Source organism: Mandrillus leucophaeus, unplaced genomic scaffold (genome assembly GCF_000951045.1).
Source record: "Mandrillus leucophaeus isolate KB7577 unplaced genomic scaffold, Mleu.le_1.0 Scaffold140, whole genome shotgun sequence".
Classification (NCBI taxonomy): Eukaryota; Metazoa; Chordata; class Mammalia; order Primates; family Cercopithecidae; genus Mandrillus; species Mandrillus leucophaeus.
Window position 1 is genome coordinate 4,384,161 of NW_012101366.1, and position 16,551 is coordinate 4,400,711.

The 16,551-nt window shown below is 36.7% G+C and overlaps 1 protein-coding gene across 1 annotated transcript in view; it reads left to right on the plus strand.

Annotated features, from left to right (window-relative positions):
- The window catches only part of SP4 (Sp4 transcription factor), an 83,183-nt gene that overhangs the window by 40,115 nt on the left and 26,517 nt on the right, over window positions 1-16,551 (plus strand). Inside the window, exons 4-5 of the mRNA XM_011973912.1 lie at window positions 6,563-6,791; window positions 11,403-11,602. Of these exons, the coding sequence (XP_011829302.1) occupies window positions 6,563-6,791; window positions 11,403-11,602 (429 nt within the window). The remainder of the gene's footprint in view (window positions 1-6,562; window positions 6,792-11,402; window positions 11,603-16,551) is intronic.

Sequence of the window (16,551 nt, forward strand, 5' to 3'; positions counted from 1 at the left end):
TAGTCCCAGCTACTCGGGAGGCTGAGGCAGGAGAATGGCGTGAACCTGGGAGACGGAGCTTGCAGTGAGCTGAGATCCGGCCACTGCACTCCAGCCTGGGCAACAGAGCGAGACTCCATCTCAAAAAAATTAAAATATCTTACTACCTACCAATAAACTGTCCCCCTCCATTACCATGGCCCAGTTTCTATGTTTGAAAAAATTAAAAAAAAAAAAAAAAAAAGCATAACCAATAAAGGAGTAAGAAAGATGGCTTGGCTACTCCAAGCAGCCTTGTAATGTTCTACCTCTGGTAATATGGAAGAAAAATAAAAGAATGGCCATCCTCAGTCTGTTTCACCATAATGTGTAGTTACAATACCAAGAAATTTTGAGTTATTAAAAAATTATTTTACAAAGCAGTTTCATTGGTAAGAGAAGGATTAAAGACTAAAATCTGAAAGATGAATAGGCTTTTGTCAGACCAAGGGAGATGGAGATTTGGGGTGGGAGAATATGTTGGATTCCAGCTGTATTACTCAAATGTTCGGAGACACAGAACATTAGAGAAGATAGGAGTTCACTGTAGGTGATGGTGAGAGTGGGCATGGAGCAGGAGTGCCCAGAGATGAAGTTATAAAACTAAGCAAGAGTTAGATCATGAAGAACTTTATGTACTCTGCTAAGAAATACTGACCTTATTGTGAATGTATGGAGGGCCCATTGGCTTTTTGGGGAGCTAGGTCTGCAATATGAATATAATTAGGGGCAAAACTGACATAATGGTGATAAGGGCTTGCACTAATGTGCAAGCAGTGGGTATGATGAAGACATTTGAGATATTTTGAAGAGGTAGACTCAACAGGGACTTATGATCAACATAGATAATGTGTATGGTGGAGAGAGAATAGCTTTTTGAGTTGGCTAAGCCTGGGTTCAAATCCCAGCTCTGTCACTTTTCCATTTCAGGATCCTGGGTGTTTCACATACCCCTCAGAACCTTAGTTTTCTCATCTTAATTGGGACAGTAAGCTGGGTGCCATGGCTTATGCCTGTAGTCCCGGCTATTTGGGAGGCTGAGGCAGGAGGGTCGCTTGAGGTCAGGAGTTTGATTCTAGCATGGGCAACATAGTGAGATATAATCTCTAAAAGAATTTTTAAAATTAACTAGGTGTGGTGGCATGCATCTGTAGTCCCAACTACTCAGGAGGCAGAGGCAGGAGGATTGCTTGAGTCCAAGAGTTAGAGGCTACAGTAAGCCATGATTGTGCCACTGTACTCTAGCCTGGGCAAGAAAGCAAGACTCCATTTCTTACAAATAAAAAGTTGGGACAGTAATATTCAGCCCATAGGGATATGAGGAGTAAGTGAAACAGTGTATGGAAAGCATCCAGTAAAGTGCCTTACCACATAGTAGATATAAAACAATAATTGCTCTTGTTGTCAGAGATGAAGAAGATAGAGAGGAATCAAGAATGGCTTCCAAGTTTTCTATTTGAATGGTGAAAAAGAGCTATATTAGGAAAGTGGGCTAAGCTGTCTGGTTCTTAGATTGCTTGTGAGGAATCTGAGGTGGAAGTGTTCACTGGCAGTTGACAGTAGGAGTATGACACTTCTGAGTAGAAGGCACAGATCTGCGAGATAATCAGCTTATGCATAGCAGTAAAAGTTACGAAAGTAGATGAGGTCCCCCAAGAAGAGAGTTAGAATGAAAAGTCAGAACCCTGGAGAGTAGCCTAGGAAGAGTAGAGGGTGTTTGTTTGTTTGTTTGTTTGTTTTTGAGAGGGTCTTGCTCTGTCACCTAGGCTAAAGTTGAAGTGCAGTGGTGCAATCATGGCTCACTGAAGTCTTGATCCCCAGGGCTCAAGCGATCCTCTCACCTCAGCACCTCAGTCTCATGAGTAGCTGGGACTACAGGCACATGCCACCATGCCCAACTAATTTTTTAATTTTTTTAAGAGATGGGGTCTCACTATATTGCCTCGGTTGGTCTTGAACTCCTGGGCTCAAGCCGTCCTCCTGCCTCTGCCTCCCAAAGTGCGGGGATTACAGGTGTGAGCCACCGCACCTGGCTGATACATCTTTTAAGAATGTGACATAAATTTAGATTTAAGTGCTGATTTTAAAAAATTGCTAAGGCCATACATGGTGGTGCACGCCTGTAATCTCAGCTACTTGGAAGTCCAAGGCAGGAGAATTGCTTGAGCCCAGGAGTTCAAGACTAGTCTGAGCAGCAGAGTAAGACCCCTATCTCTTAAAAAAAAAAAACCAACAAACAAAAAGGAGCTAACAGAGAAGAAGGGGTTTCTGAAATGTGGGAAGTTAGCTCACAGAGTAAATGTTGGATAAGGATGGAGTGGCATGTAGTGTCAAATGCAGCAGAGCAGTCCTGTAACGGTCACTGAGAAAATGCACAATAGATTTGGTCATTAGGAGAAAGACTGTGAAGCAGGAGCTAAGTAAGTCCTTGTGGTATAGTGCTTTGAATGCCAGACTTTGGTCAGTGGAAGAATGATTAAACGTTACTGAGCATGAAAGTGAGACGATCAGAACACGACTTTTTTATTTTTCTGGCAGCAGTTTGAAGGATGAGAAAGGAGGGAAAGCTTCATTTAGGTTGGTAGAGGCACAGATTAACAAGGGCTTGGATCAAGATGATAGTCTTGCTTGGAAACAGATTAGTGTAAGAGCTATTATTATGCAGTAGTGTCTCCATAATTCGGTCATCACTGGATGTAATGGGTAAAGAAGTAGCCTAAAAGATGACATTTTAAGGTTTTCAGTGTGGATAATAAGGAGAGTGGGAGTAGCATTTACTGAAACAGGGACAGCAGCAGAAGCAAGACTGGAAGGTGAAATCATTTTTTATTTTTAAACTTTGATTTATTAAACATATGTTATTGAGTGGCATTGTTATTGAGTTATTAGGCACTGTTATACTAGTGATACAGCAGGGAACACAATAGGCAAGATCCCTACTTTCATGGCACCTTACCTTCAGAAGTGAGTTGAAGACCAAATTATAAAAGGACAAAGTAAGACAAGACAAAACTAGGTGGTGATACAGTGATATACTGAGGGGAACCACTTTTAGATGGGAAGGTCAGGAATGGCATTTCTAAAGAGGACAGATTTGAACTCAGACCAGAATATTACAAAGGAATCAACTATGTAAAGATCTGCATGCAAAGGCATCCCCACTTAGACTGGAGAGTATATGCAAAGTCCCTAAGAAGGAAATGAGCTTGATTTGTTTGAGGGCCGGAAGAGAGGCCAGTATATCAAGTGCAGAGTGAGCAAGGGAGAGACTAATAGAGATGAGGTCTGAGAAGGCAATAGAATTAAACTTAAGTGGGACCTCAGAGGTCTTGCTCTGGAGTTTGGTGACTTACTGATGGCAGTGGAAATAAAGTAGTTGTTGAACTTAGCTGTCTGTGAAACATCTAGATGAAGTCAACTAACAGGCTTCAATATACAAACTCAAATATAATTTGCCTCTATTATTCATTGAAATAACTTTCCAAGTTGTTTAGGCATTGAACAAAGAAAGGCTCACAATATGGAGGCATGAGGAGTATGTCAAGGACATGGTCAAGGGACCAGAGGAATCAGGAATCTCTAGCAGTTCTTCCCCACCCCTCACCCCCCAACTTAGCTTTGACTTGAAACTCATCTAGCAGTTCTTTAGCAAAATAAAGATCATCTTAAATATTATTGCGACCTTTAAAGTAATGACTGTTATATAAATGTCATGAGAAAAGTAGTCAAAAAATTGTGGCCGAAAATACCTGTGTCTTCAGGGGATGTAAAGGGTATTTGTCAACTTAAAATACCTGCAGCTCCATAGGGACCATGCTGTAGATTTTGTAGAGTGCTTGTTCAGACAGTACTCTCATTTCTAGAAATGCATTTTTTTTTTTTTTTGTAGTAAACAGAAAGTGTGTGTATCACTGTGCTTCTTGGTACACAAGTAGTTTGAATAGATTGTGTAGCCACGGTCATCCTTAAGGCATCTGGTTTTCCTAAATACGTGTTCAAAAACACTGAAACAAAATAATTATACCTTTTGTTTATATATTGCTTTATAATTTATATAGCCTTTACCCCTGGAAAATCAACTTGATCCTCAGAAACAGCTCTTTAAAGTAGAGAGGGAGCAGAAATTTTACGGAAGTCAGTGTTACTGTTTTAGAGTTGAGGAAACTGAGGATCCCTGAGTGCACAGTCATAAATTTACAACTCTGACTTCAGTTGCATTGCTTTACTTACCACACCATGCTAATTCAAAGGTGTACAAAAATGTAAACTTTAGTAGAGGGTTTGTATCCTTACTGAAACAGTGACAAAATGTATTTTTTAATGTGTATCTTAGTTATGGGTGCTACCAAAAGGAATTAAGGGTGCTGTGGATATGCAGAGGACGGTGAGATTGACTTTGGCTGGGAGAGTCAGAGGTTTAATTTTGTTTCGAAAATGTGTACTATTTTCTTACTTGGTAATTTTTATTGCTTCTTGTTGGTTGCCCCGTACTTTTAAGATACTACATATGCAGCTTTGAAATAACCACCCCCACCCCTGCCTTTTTTTTTTTTTTTTTTTGAGACAGAGTCTCACTCTTGTCTCCCAGGCTGGAGTGCAGTGGCACAATTTCGACTCACTGAAACCTCTGCCTCCCGGGTTCAAGCGATTCCCCTGTCTCAGCCTCCCAAGTAGCTGGGACTACAGGCGTGTGCAACCACACCTGACTAATTTTTTGTTGAAGTGCAGTGGTGCAATCACTGGACTTTTTAGTAGAGATGGGGTTTCACTGTGTTAACTAGGATGGTCTCCATCTCTTGACCTCGTGATTCACCCACCTCAGCCTCCGAAAATGCTGGGATTACAGGCATGAGCCACCATGCCCGGCCTGAAAGAAACCATTTTATATGCAGGACTGGCATGTTTATTTCTGCTAGCATATTTTATTTATTTATTTTTTTTCTTTTTTTTTTGGGAAGGAGTCTCGCTCTGTCGCCCAGGCTGCATGATCTCGGCTCACTGTAAGCTCTGCCTCCCGGGTTCACGCCATTCTCCTGCCTCAGCCTTGTGAATAGCGAGTAGCTGGGACTACAGGTGCCCGCCACCATGCCCAACTAATTTTTTTGTATTTTTAGTAGAGACGGGGTTTCACCGTGTTAACCAGGATGGTCTCGATCTCCTGACCTTGTGATCCTCCGTCTCGACCTCCCAAAGTGACTTATTTTATTCTTGTATTGCCCCTGAACTCAACAGAGATGAATTAGTAACAGTAGCTACTATGTAATGAGCAATTCTGTGCCAGCACTGTGGTAGAGGATTTATAAATTAACTTACTTAATACTTATGTCAATTTTCTGAGGTGGAAACATTCTTTCATAAATTGGTATTTTCTTTTCAGTCCATTCACATGCTTGTTATTCCCACATCTGATGGAGAGAATGTAGAACTGTGTGAAAGAAAAGGTAATTATAAGGCATCATAGGCTGGGTGCGGTGGCTCACACCTGTAATACCAGCACTTTGGGAGGCCGAAGCAGGTGAATCACCTGAGGTGAGGAGTTTGAGACTAGCCTGGCAAACATTGCGAAACCCTGTCTCTACTAAAAATACAAAAAAAACTAGCTGGGCATGTTGGCACACACCTGTCATCCCAGCTACTAGGGAGGCTGAAGCAGGAGAATTGCTTGAATCCAGGAGGTGGAGGTTGCAGTGAGCTGAGATCGTGCTACTGCACTCCAGCCTGGGTGACAGAGCAAGACTCCTTCTCAAAAAAAAAAAAAAAAAAAAGAGCATTGTATTTCAGGATAATGTTAAGCCATGCAAATACATTTTTTTGTTGTTTTATTGTGCATTATTTATTATATTTTTCCCAAAGTGAAGCAGCCACCCTGGTATATATACTAATCTGAGCAATGAAGTGTAAGCTATATAACATGAGTGAATAAAGTAATAATATCTTAAATGTCTTTTTATGATTACAGTGACAGTATGTAGTAATCTTGGGTGGTTTTGCATTTTAAAAACCACTTTGTATACAATTTAAAAAGTCAAATCAATAAAGAGATGTTTATTTAAACTATTTAGGAATGCAAGATGTCCATAAAACTTAATCCTTTGTTTAGTGACTTTTCACTCCTGTATTTTCTTGTTGTGATGAGATATGTTGCTTACTGTGGAAATGGTAATAAAGCTTTGTGTTTATATAACGTCTTTTATCTTAGGATCTCAAAATGCTTTTAGACTCATGTATCCTCATAGTATTTTAGTGAGTAGGTAAGTAGCAAGTATTATTATCTTCATTTTATAGATGGAGAGAGAAATTAAGTCCCAAAGTGGGTTAAATGATTTATGTATATAGTTCCGTCATCTAGATACATAGGCAACCTGAGCCACTAAAGTAAGAATACTATATTTTAGAAGGATTGACATAGTATAAACCATTAACCCCTTAGTTTTTGTACTTTACAGATTGTTAGAAAAAATTTATGCACATGGAATTTTTTTTTAATCCTTTCTTTAGATGTAGAAAACATTACAATGCTTCTTTTTTTTTTCTTCCTTTTTAGGTCAGCAGCAAGGACAAGATGGAGTAAAAGTCCAGCAAGCTACTATAGCTCCTGTAACTGTAGCAGTTGGAGGAATTGCTAATGCCACGATAGGTGCTGTTAGTCCTGACCAACTCACACAAGTGCATTTGCAGCAAGGCCAGCAAACTTCTGATCAAGAGGTACAACCTGGCAAGAGGCTTCGAAGAGTTGCCTGTTCCTGTCCTAATTGTAGGGAAGGAGAAGGAAGGTAAATGCTCTGTTTTTCAACTGTGTCCATTTGGAAGGCGTAAAACAGGAGTTAAAACCAAGCAATTGGCTGGGAATGATGGTCACAAGAACCTCATTACCTTCATAGCCTAGAAGTTGATATATAATATTAGAAAGGGAATTAAGTTAGGCTATTTTAGGAATGAAATTTGAGTGGTCCTCTGCCTTGTTCCTTACACTTTAAAAATACAGTTTTTCTTTCTTTTTTCTATCCCCCCCCCGCGCCCCCCCAACGAGATGGAGTTTCACTCTGCTGCCCAGGCTGGAGTGCAACGGTGTGATCTCGGCTCACTGCAACCTCTACTTCCCAGGTTCAAGCGATTCTCCTGCCTCAGCCTTCCGAGTAGCTGGGATTAATTATAGGCGCCCGCCACCACACCCGGCTAATTTTTGTATTTTTAGTAGAGACAGGGTTTCACTATGTCGGCCAGGATGGTCTCAAACTCCTGACGTCAGGTAATCCGCCCAGCTCAGCCCCCCAAGTGCTGGGATTACAGGTGTGAGCCACTGTGCCCAGCCCATTTTTTTTTCATAAAATTTTTACATAACTTTATTGATATAAAACTCGCTCTTACACCCTATAGTTCACCCATTTAAAGTGTACAATTCAGTGGTTTTTAATATATTCAGAGCTGTGTAGACATGACTACAATCAATTTTAGAATGTTTTCATCATCCCCAGAATAAATTCTGTATCTTTTAAGCATCACCCCCTTATCCTCCCAACCCTTCCATCCTAAACAACTAATTTCTGTCTTTATAGATTTGTCTATTCTGGACAATTCATATAAATGGAATAGTGACTTTTGTGACTGGTTTCTTTTAGCATAATGTTTTCAAGATTCAGCCGTATTACAGCATGATCAGTACTTCATTCCTTTTTAGGGACAAATAATATTTCTCTGTATGGATATGCAGTATTTTGTTTATCCTGTCACTTGAAGGACATTTGGTTTTATCCACCCACTGACCATTATGAATAATACTGCAGTAAACATTTGTGTACAAGTGTTTATGTGGACATATGTTTTCATTTCTCTTGTATTTTTATGAAATTACCTAGAAATGGAATTTCTGGGTCATATTGTATCTCTATGTTTAACCATTTGAGGAACTTACAGATTATTTTCCAAAATGGCTGTACCATTTAACATTTCCATCACTAGGGTATGAGGGTTCCAGTGTCTAGATCATTGCCAGTACTTGTCATTATCTGACTTTATGATTAAAGCTATCCTACTGGGTTTGAAGTGATACCGCACGGCAGTTTTGTTTTTCCCGATTACTAGTGATATTAAGCATATTTTCTTGTTCTTATTGGCCATGTTTGTATCTTTGCAGAAATATTTATTTGGATCTTTTGCCCATTTTAAATTATATTATTTTTCATTATGGAATTGTCTCTTTATATATTCTAGATACAAGTTCCTTATCAGATATATGATTTGAGAATATTGTCTCCCGGCTGGGCATGGTGGCTCACGCCTGTAATCCCAGCACTTTGGGATGCCAAGGCAGGTGGATCACCTGAGGTCAGGAGTTGGAGACCAGCCTAACCGGCATGGAGAAACCCCATCTCTACTAAAAATACAAAATTAGCCAAGCATGGTGGTGCGTGCCTGTAATCCCAGCAACTCGGGAGGCTGAGGGAGGAGAATTGCTTGAACCCAGGAGGCAGAGGTTGCGGTGAGCTGAGATCGCGCCACTGCACTCCAGCCTGGGTGAAAGAGCAAAACTCTGTCTAAAAAAAAAAAAAAAGAGAAAAATATTGTCTCCCATTGTGTGAATTGTCTTTATACTTTCTTGATAGTGCCTTTGCACCAAAGTTTTGGTTTTGAAGTCTAGAGTTTTCTATTTTCCTTTATTGCTTCTGCTTGTGGTATTGTGTCAGAATTCATTGCCAAATCCAAAGTCATTAAGATTCCTAGGTTTTTTTGTTTTTTTTTTTTAAGATAATTTTATGGTTTTTACTCTTACATTTAGGTCTTTGATGAATTTGGGGTTAATTTTTATATGGTGTTAGGTAAGGGTTCATCAAACGCCATTTGTTGAAAAGACTCTCCTTTCTCCATTGAATGTTCTTGGCACCCATGTCAAAAATTAGTTGACCATAGAACATGAATTTATTTCAGGACTTTCAATTCTATTCCATTGATCTGTGTATCTGTCTTTATATCAGTACCACAGTGTCTTGAGTACTTTGGATTTGTAATAACTTTTGAAATCGAGAAATGTGAGTCCTGCAACTTTGTTATTTTTCGAAATTGTATTGACTCTTTAGGGACACTTGCAATTCCATGTGAATTTTAGAATCAGTTTGTCAATTTCTACAAAGAAGCCAGATGGTATTCTGATGGGAATTGCATTGAATCTGTAGATCACTTTGGGGACTGTTGCCTGCTTAACAATATTTCATCTTTTGGTCCATGCACATGGGAAGTATTTCTGGTTATTTAATCTTTAACTTCTTTCATCAATGGTTTATAGTTTTCAGAGTATACATTTTGTACTTTTGTTAAATTCCAATTTTATTTCTGATACTGTTATAAGTTGAACTGTTTCCTTGGTTGTTCATTACAACTGTGTAGAAATATATTTTTTAAATGTATTAATCTTGTATCCTGCAACTTTTGCTGAACTTTCTGATTAGTTATAACAGGTTTTTGTTTTTTGTTTTTTGTTTTTTTTTTTTAGTGGAGTCTAGAATTTCTACGTTTGAGGTCATGGAATCTGTGAACAGAGATAACTTTTACTTTTTCCTTTCTACGCTGCAGGAGTTCCGTTTCTTTTTCTTACTTAATTTCTCTGTCTGGAACCTCTGGTACAATGTTGACAGTGTGCTTCTATTTTTTTTGAGGCTTTTTGCATCCATATTCATAAGAGATACGTCTGTGGTTTTCTTTTTTTGTAATGTTTTTATCTGATTTTGATAATAATACCGGCCTCATAGAATGAATTGGAAAGTATTCCCTCCAAACTGGTATTAATTCTTTAAATGTTTTGTGGAATTTACCAGTGAAGCTGTCTGTTCTTGGGCTTTTCATATGGGTAGTTATAATTACTAATTCAGTCTAGTTGCTTGTTGTGGGTTTATTCTGATTGATTATTTGTTCCTGAGTCAGTTTTAGTATTTTGGTTCATATTTTTCTAGGAATTTGTCCATCTCATCTGAGTTACCCAAGTAATTGGCATAGAATTGTTCATGGTATTCTTTTGTAATCCTTTTTGTTTCTGTAAGGTTGGTGGTGATATCTCCTCTTTGATTTCTGATTCTAATAATTTGAGTCTTATTTTCTTGGTCAGTCTAGCTTGTTAGTTTGTTAGGTTTGCTTACTTTTCCCAAGAATCTCAATGTTTGACATTTATTCTGACCCTAAGAAGGTTCTTCAGAGCCTCTTCTCACTTCTGTCTAGCAAACTAGCCAGCCTGTAGTTAAGCCTTTATTTCCAGTGAATCTGTTAGTCTTCTCCCAATTAACTGCCTTTGGAACAGTCTCTACTTTTTTTGAGAGTACCCTTAGGCTTGAACTTCTTCACATTGTCTTGCAAATGAAGTCAGTTCCTTTGGGAAGAGATTTGGAGCTCTTTGTTTTATGGTGTTTCTGGGTTATGGCTCTTGAGCTAGAGGTTGAGACAGTGGCTCATTTTTCTCTGAGTGACAACTCTCCTTTAAGAGCTGAGTGCCTGGTTGCAGGGGCAGCAGTAGCCTCAGGTCTTCTCAACTGGCCTCTCCTGACTTAGAACTTTGACTTTATGAACTATGAATGGGCCAGGTCAACAGCAACCTAGACTCCAGTATTTTCATCATGCCACATCCAAGGTAGAGCCTGTGTCCCAGGGCTAAGGACTGGGTTCTGCTACACTTGCCTGGAACTTAGCAACAGGCAACCAAGAGTAAAATAAGAAATGCAGACATCTTGCCCCTCCTAGGGCCGTAGCTCTCTGACCGGGAGGTGGGAAGAGTAGGAATCATATTCTTGGCTGCACCAGTGTCTAATGTTCCTGTGTGGAGGTGGGAGGAAGTAGGGAAGGAGAGAGTCTTGGTTCAAATACCACAGACTCGTACTGTTCTTACCAATTTCTGTGAGATTTTCTTGAATAAATGTTTCTTTATTTGCTTTTAGGACCATTTCCAGAGACTTTAAATGGTATTTTTTACTTTTTTATAATTTTCTCTGGGAAACAGATCCGTGAAACTCTTCACGCTGTCCTGCTGGAAACGAAACTCTGCATCTTACACTTTTAACTGGATTTAGCCATCCTTTTGAAATTTTAGAGAAGTTTCAAGTGTTTTGAAAGGCTTAGAGAAATTTTTTTCCCAAGGGAAGAGCCCACTGTGAAAGGAACATGAGTCCATAGTAGAGCATAAACTCGGTGAGGTTAACACATTTTCGTAGCAGTTTGGTACACAGACCTGTTTTGTTTTTTCTTTAATTGAAAATTTTCTGATTTTAGCTACAGTTATGGCATCATGATCCAACAAACCTATTCAGAGAAGTACCATTTAATTACCTTGATTCTTTCTAATTTTCCTGTAATTGTAAGTCTGTTATTTGGCAGTGTAATTAATGTTTGGTTTTTCTTTTTGCTAGAGGCAGTAATGAACCAGGAAAAAAGAAGCAACATATCTGTCATATTGAAGGATGTGGTAAAGTTTATGGCAAAACATCTCATTTACGAGCACATCTTCGCTGGCATACTGGAGAAAGACCTTTTATATGCAACTGGATGTTTTGCGGCAAAAGATTCACAAGGAGTGATGAGCTCCAGAGACATAGAAGAACCCATACAGGTTAGTTGGTTTATTTTAGGACTTGTACTTTTTACTTATTTCTTCAGTTTTTACATGTTAGTTTTAGTGATAGTTTAGCTATCACATTGGAAATATGCAAATGGAGGAGAATGCATTTACTTTAGCAGTTATATGGAAGATGTTTAAGATGAACCTTTTTAACCTCGTTTCTGAGATACGTTTTATTCTACTTTTTGTAAACTTTATCATCATATTTATGAGACTGAGAATTTATTCCATTTGTTTATATTGTATTCTTAACATGTTGAAATCATACATTATTTTTCATAAGTGTTTAAATAGGTGAAAAGAGTTGAATTATGATCTTAATAGGGACTTTCATTTAGTTTTTTTTTTTTAAACAAGTCCAGAAAATTCACCAAAGTGTCAAGAATAGTATAATAAACATCCTGTCTAACAACCCTCACTCAGAATGGACAGTTGTTAATATTATATTTTCTGGGTTTTGTTTTAAATAAAGTAAAGCACTTGTAAAGTGAACATCATCTTTACCCTTTCACCTTTCAAAGACTACAGCTACTATAAGTCTAATGTGTCTAAGTTTTAGGTACACTTTTTATACTCTTTCGTATATGATTAATGGATCTACATATAAAATGTTTTGTGTGTATTATGAAATGTTACAATGTTGCAGAATTATAAATTTCACTTGTTTTGATATCTGTAAGTTTGTACATATATGTATATTTGCATATATGTATTTCCTTGAACTGCTACATAATATTTTATCACATGAGTCTACCACACTGTATTCATTCCCATACTGTTTGAGATTATTGCTAGGGTTTTTGTGTGTGTGTGCTATCACAGACTTAGATGATGAGAACATGTATGAGAAGTGGAATTATTGGATCATAGGGAATGTATATGTTTGGTTTTGCTAGGTAATGGCTAAAGAGTCTCTACAGTGGCTATTTCACTAGCAATGATTGATAGTTTCCACTTTGTGCTCACCAGTACCCAGTAGTGTCAGGCCTTGAAAGTTTTTGTCAATCTAAAATTGTTTCTCATTTTTAAAATTTGCATTTTCCATGTTTATCCAATTAAGCATCTTTCATATGTATATTGGTCATTTATGGCTTTGTTTATTATTCTGGTTCTCGTTTTTCTTTCAGAGGTTTTCCTTATTTATATGATTTGCAGGTTATACTTTTCCCTTTCAGTAAAGGACTATTGCTAGTCTTATCAGCTCAAGATTCTTTTCGTTGATGGAATGAAATGAGGATATAATTTTATTTTTCTTCCATATGGAAAACCATTTCTTAAATAGCCCGTTCTGTCTCTATTGATTGTCCTCTTTTACATAATGTCTCTTTTAAGTGTGGTTCAGTTTCTGGTTTCTGTATTTTGAAGTTTTTATCTATCTGCCAGTTCCTACACCAGTGCTCTTACTATATTAATAACTGTGGTTTTATATTAAGTCTCGACTTCTGGTTGGGCAATTTTCTTTCTTTCTTTCTCTCTTTCTTTCTTTCTCTTTCTGTCTTTCTCTCTCTTTCTTTCTTTCTCTTTCTGTCTGTCTTTCTCTCTCTCTCTTTTTCTTTCTTTCTTTTCTTTTTTCCCCCAGAACATCTACCCTTTTCAGAATATTTAGAATTTGGGACTCAGTATTTCATTATTGAATAAATTAATTTCAATAAATTATTGAATTATACTTTAAACCGGTACCAAGATACATGTGGCACAAAAGGAGGAATAAAACTGACATTTCTAAATTAGCTGCTATATTATAGTCAGATATTTTGAATATATGATTTCATTCTGTTCTAACAGCAACACTGGCATAGAAATTAGCTGCATTTTAAGATTAGAAAGTAGTATTAGAAAAGAAAAATTATGAAATCTATTAAAAATGGTAAATATAAAGTTAATTTGATATACACATAAAGTAGTAATACAAATGAGTACAGATTGAGTACCCCTTATCTAAAATGCTTGGGACTAGAAATGTTTGGGTTTCGGATTTTTTCAGATTTTGCGTGTACACAATGCAATACTTTGGGGATTCATTTGTGTTTCATATGTACCTTATACATATAGACTGAAGGTGATCTTATACAATATTTTTAATAATTTTATGTGTGAAACAAAGATTGTATTAAGTACTTATGTGTGGAATTTTCTACTTGTGGAATCATGTCAACACTCAAAAAGTTTCAGATTTTGGAGCAATTTGGATTTTAGATTTTTGTATTAGGGATGCTCACCCTGTGTTAGTATAGCGTCGCAATCCCTGAAAAAGTTAGCATTATAGTAAAGCTATGAATTTTAATTTTAAAAAAGATAATTTGAATTCTTTGTGTATAGTACTGTACCACACCATTGACGTTTTCAAATATGATTGATTAAAAGTTAATCCCATACCAATTGTTGACATCTGTTTTAGAAAAATACTCTACTATTTATGTCTGTATGAAAGGATGTAGTGTTTCCACCCCGGATTAGCAGTGGGATAAATTAGGAAAGCTAAGAAAATTTGCTGCTTTGTTTGATTTGGAACCTTACAAAATGATTGCATCATTTTGTCTGAGAAATGATGAATTGGTAAAGTCCCTCTCTCTTACACATCCACACACTTGCAGATACACAAAACAAATTTATTCAATAATTTACATATACATATACTTCAAAATCACATGTTATGATTTCGGGCATATCTTTAAAAAAAAAAGATTCACACCATTGTTATCATCTACTGGATTGACAATTCATAATCGAATATACTTTAAGCTTACTTTCAGTGGTTCAGACATCTTAAATATACATAAAATTGTTTAATTAAAACAGGTTGACACTAAAAAATATTAAGTTTAATATCACTAAACATTGTTACTTTTAAAGATTTAACACAGTAAATCCTAAGTGTTTGTTAAATTTGTCTAAAAGAATATGAAAAATATATTTTGAAATAAGTATTGATTAAGCATTTAATATGTTAAATTGAAAGCCTTAACCATTCATAGCAAGAACTATGCTTTATTTGATGTCTAATCACTACTATAAATAGAAACTTACTGACTTGGCTATGAATGAATGGAGTTATTTGTATTCACTGCTGAAAATAGTGATCTGTTTGCTGTTTAAAAAATTTTAAAAGGTTTTCAAAACAATACATGCGTATGGTATTTAAAAATCACAGAAGAGCTTACTGTAGTAAGGAGGCTGTTTGCCCCACCCCTGTCCTGCTTTCCAGAGAAAATCATACCTAACTATTTTAACTATTTTTTGCTTTTTTGTTCTTTCTAGGATGACTGCCACGTATCTAAATCATATACTTATATGCTGTTATTTATTGGTCTATCAATATTTGATACTATCTATTGAGTTCTTTCATTTAGAATTGAAGATTTACTTCACTTTGCACCATCTGAAGACATTAAGATTCCTTTGAAAAACTGTGTGCAGGCCAGACAGACATTCTCTGTTAACTCACCACTCTGTTTCCAATAGAGTTAGACTATGTCTTTTTTTTTCTTGTATTGTTTAACTTTACCTGAAATAATCTTTAGTTATTTCAAGTTTTTAAGAACAATGTGGATTCCATTCACATTTTCCTTTTCCTTTTTTCTGGAACCTTCCATCTTTCTAATGAAAATGAACAGTTTCTTCTGTAGACCTGTTGCACGGGTATTATCTTGAGATTTTTCTTCTCTGTTCATTTGGATCTCATATTGGTTCTCAAGATCTCATGTTTTCATTTTTCTTAGTCTACTCTCTTCATTGCTGGAAAACGTGCTGAAGTGCTGAAATACAAAAAGTATGGGGAAGTAAATTTTCTGAAGAGTTCTTTATTTTGTCTTTCTGCTTAATTTGGTGGTTTGACTAATACAGTAGTCTAGATTGAAAATTATATTCTCTTAAAACATTGTCACAGCTCTATTGTTTTCTTTCATATGTTTTATCAACAAGAGGTTTGTTATTTTTTTTTTTTCCTGTAGGTGACCTGATTTCTCCCCTGCAACTTTATTTTTATTTTGAAATAATTTTACACTTAGAGAAGAGTTGCAAAGGTAGCATAGAGTTCTCATATCATTCACCAAGTTTCCCTTAATGTAAACTTCTTGTATAATCACAGTACCTTATGAAAATTAAGAAATTAACATTGTTACAATACTACTAATTACACTTTCCACCAATATACCTTTTATTTTCCAGGATTCAGTCTGGAATAACACGCTGCATTTATTTGTCATGTTTCCTTAGTCTCCTGCAATCCGTGACTTTTCCTAGTCCTTGTCTTTTATCACCTGGACACATTTGAAAGTTAGTAGGTTCTGTATTTTTAGAATGACTCTCAATTTGGGTTTGTCTAATGTTTTCTAATGATTAGACTAAGGTTGTGAATTGTCATGAGAAGAATAGCACATTAGTGTCTTTCTCATCACATCATATAAGAGGAGGTATGTAATGTGACTATCTCATTATTGGTGATGTTAACTCTGATGCATTGGTTAATGTAGAGTGTGCCACATTTCTTCACTGTAAAGTTACGGTTTCTCTCTTTCCATATTGTTTGTTAGAAGCAAGTCACTAAATTCAGTCCACATTCAAGGGGAACAGAATTAAGCTTCACCTTCTGAAGGGAGAAGTAGCGAAGAATTTGTGTACATATGTTAAAACCACCACAATAATTACTATTTTAGAGGAGTTTGGGGGGCTTTTTTACAAATAAAATACTAAAGCTTCACTTTTAGCATGCCTCAGTGGATCTTGCCTGCAGCAGTTATTACTGTGATGTTTTAAAGGTCATTTTCAATTTTCCTTGTTCTTTGTACCACTTATACTTTCTTCTCCAATTATTTATTTATGCAATCATTTATTTACATTGGTATGGTCTCATGAGTATTTCTTTTGTTCTTTGGGTTACAATTCAATACTATCATTTTCTTGCTCAAATTGTTTCACCTTTCGCCATTGGAAGGTCTTTC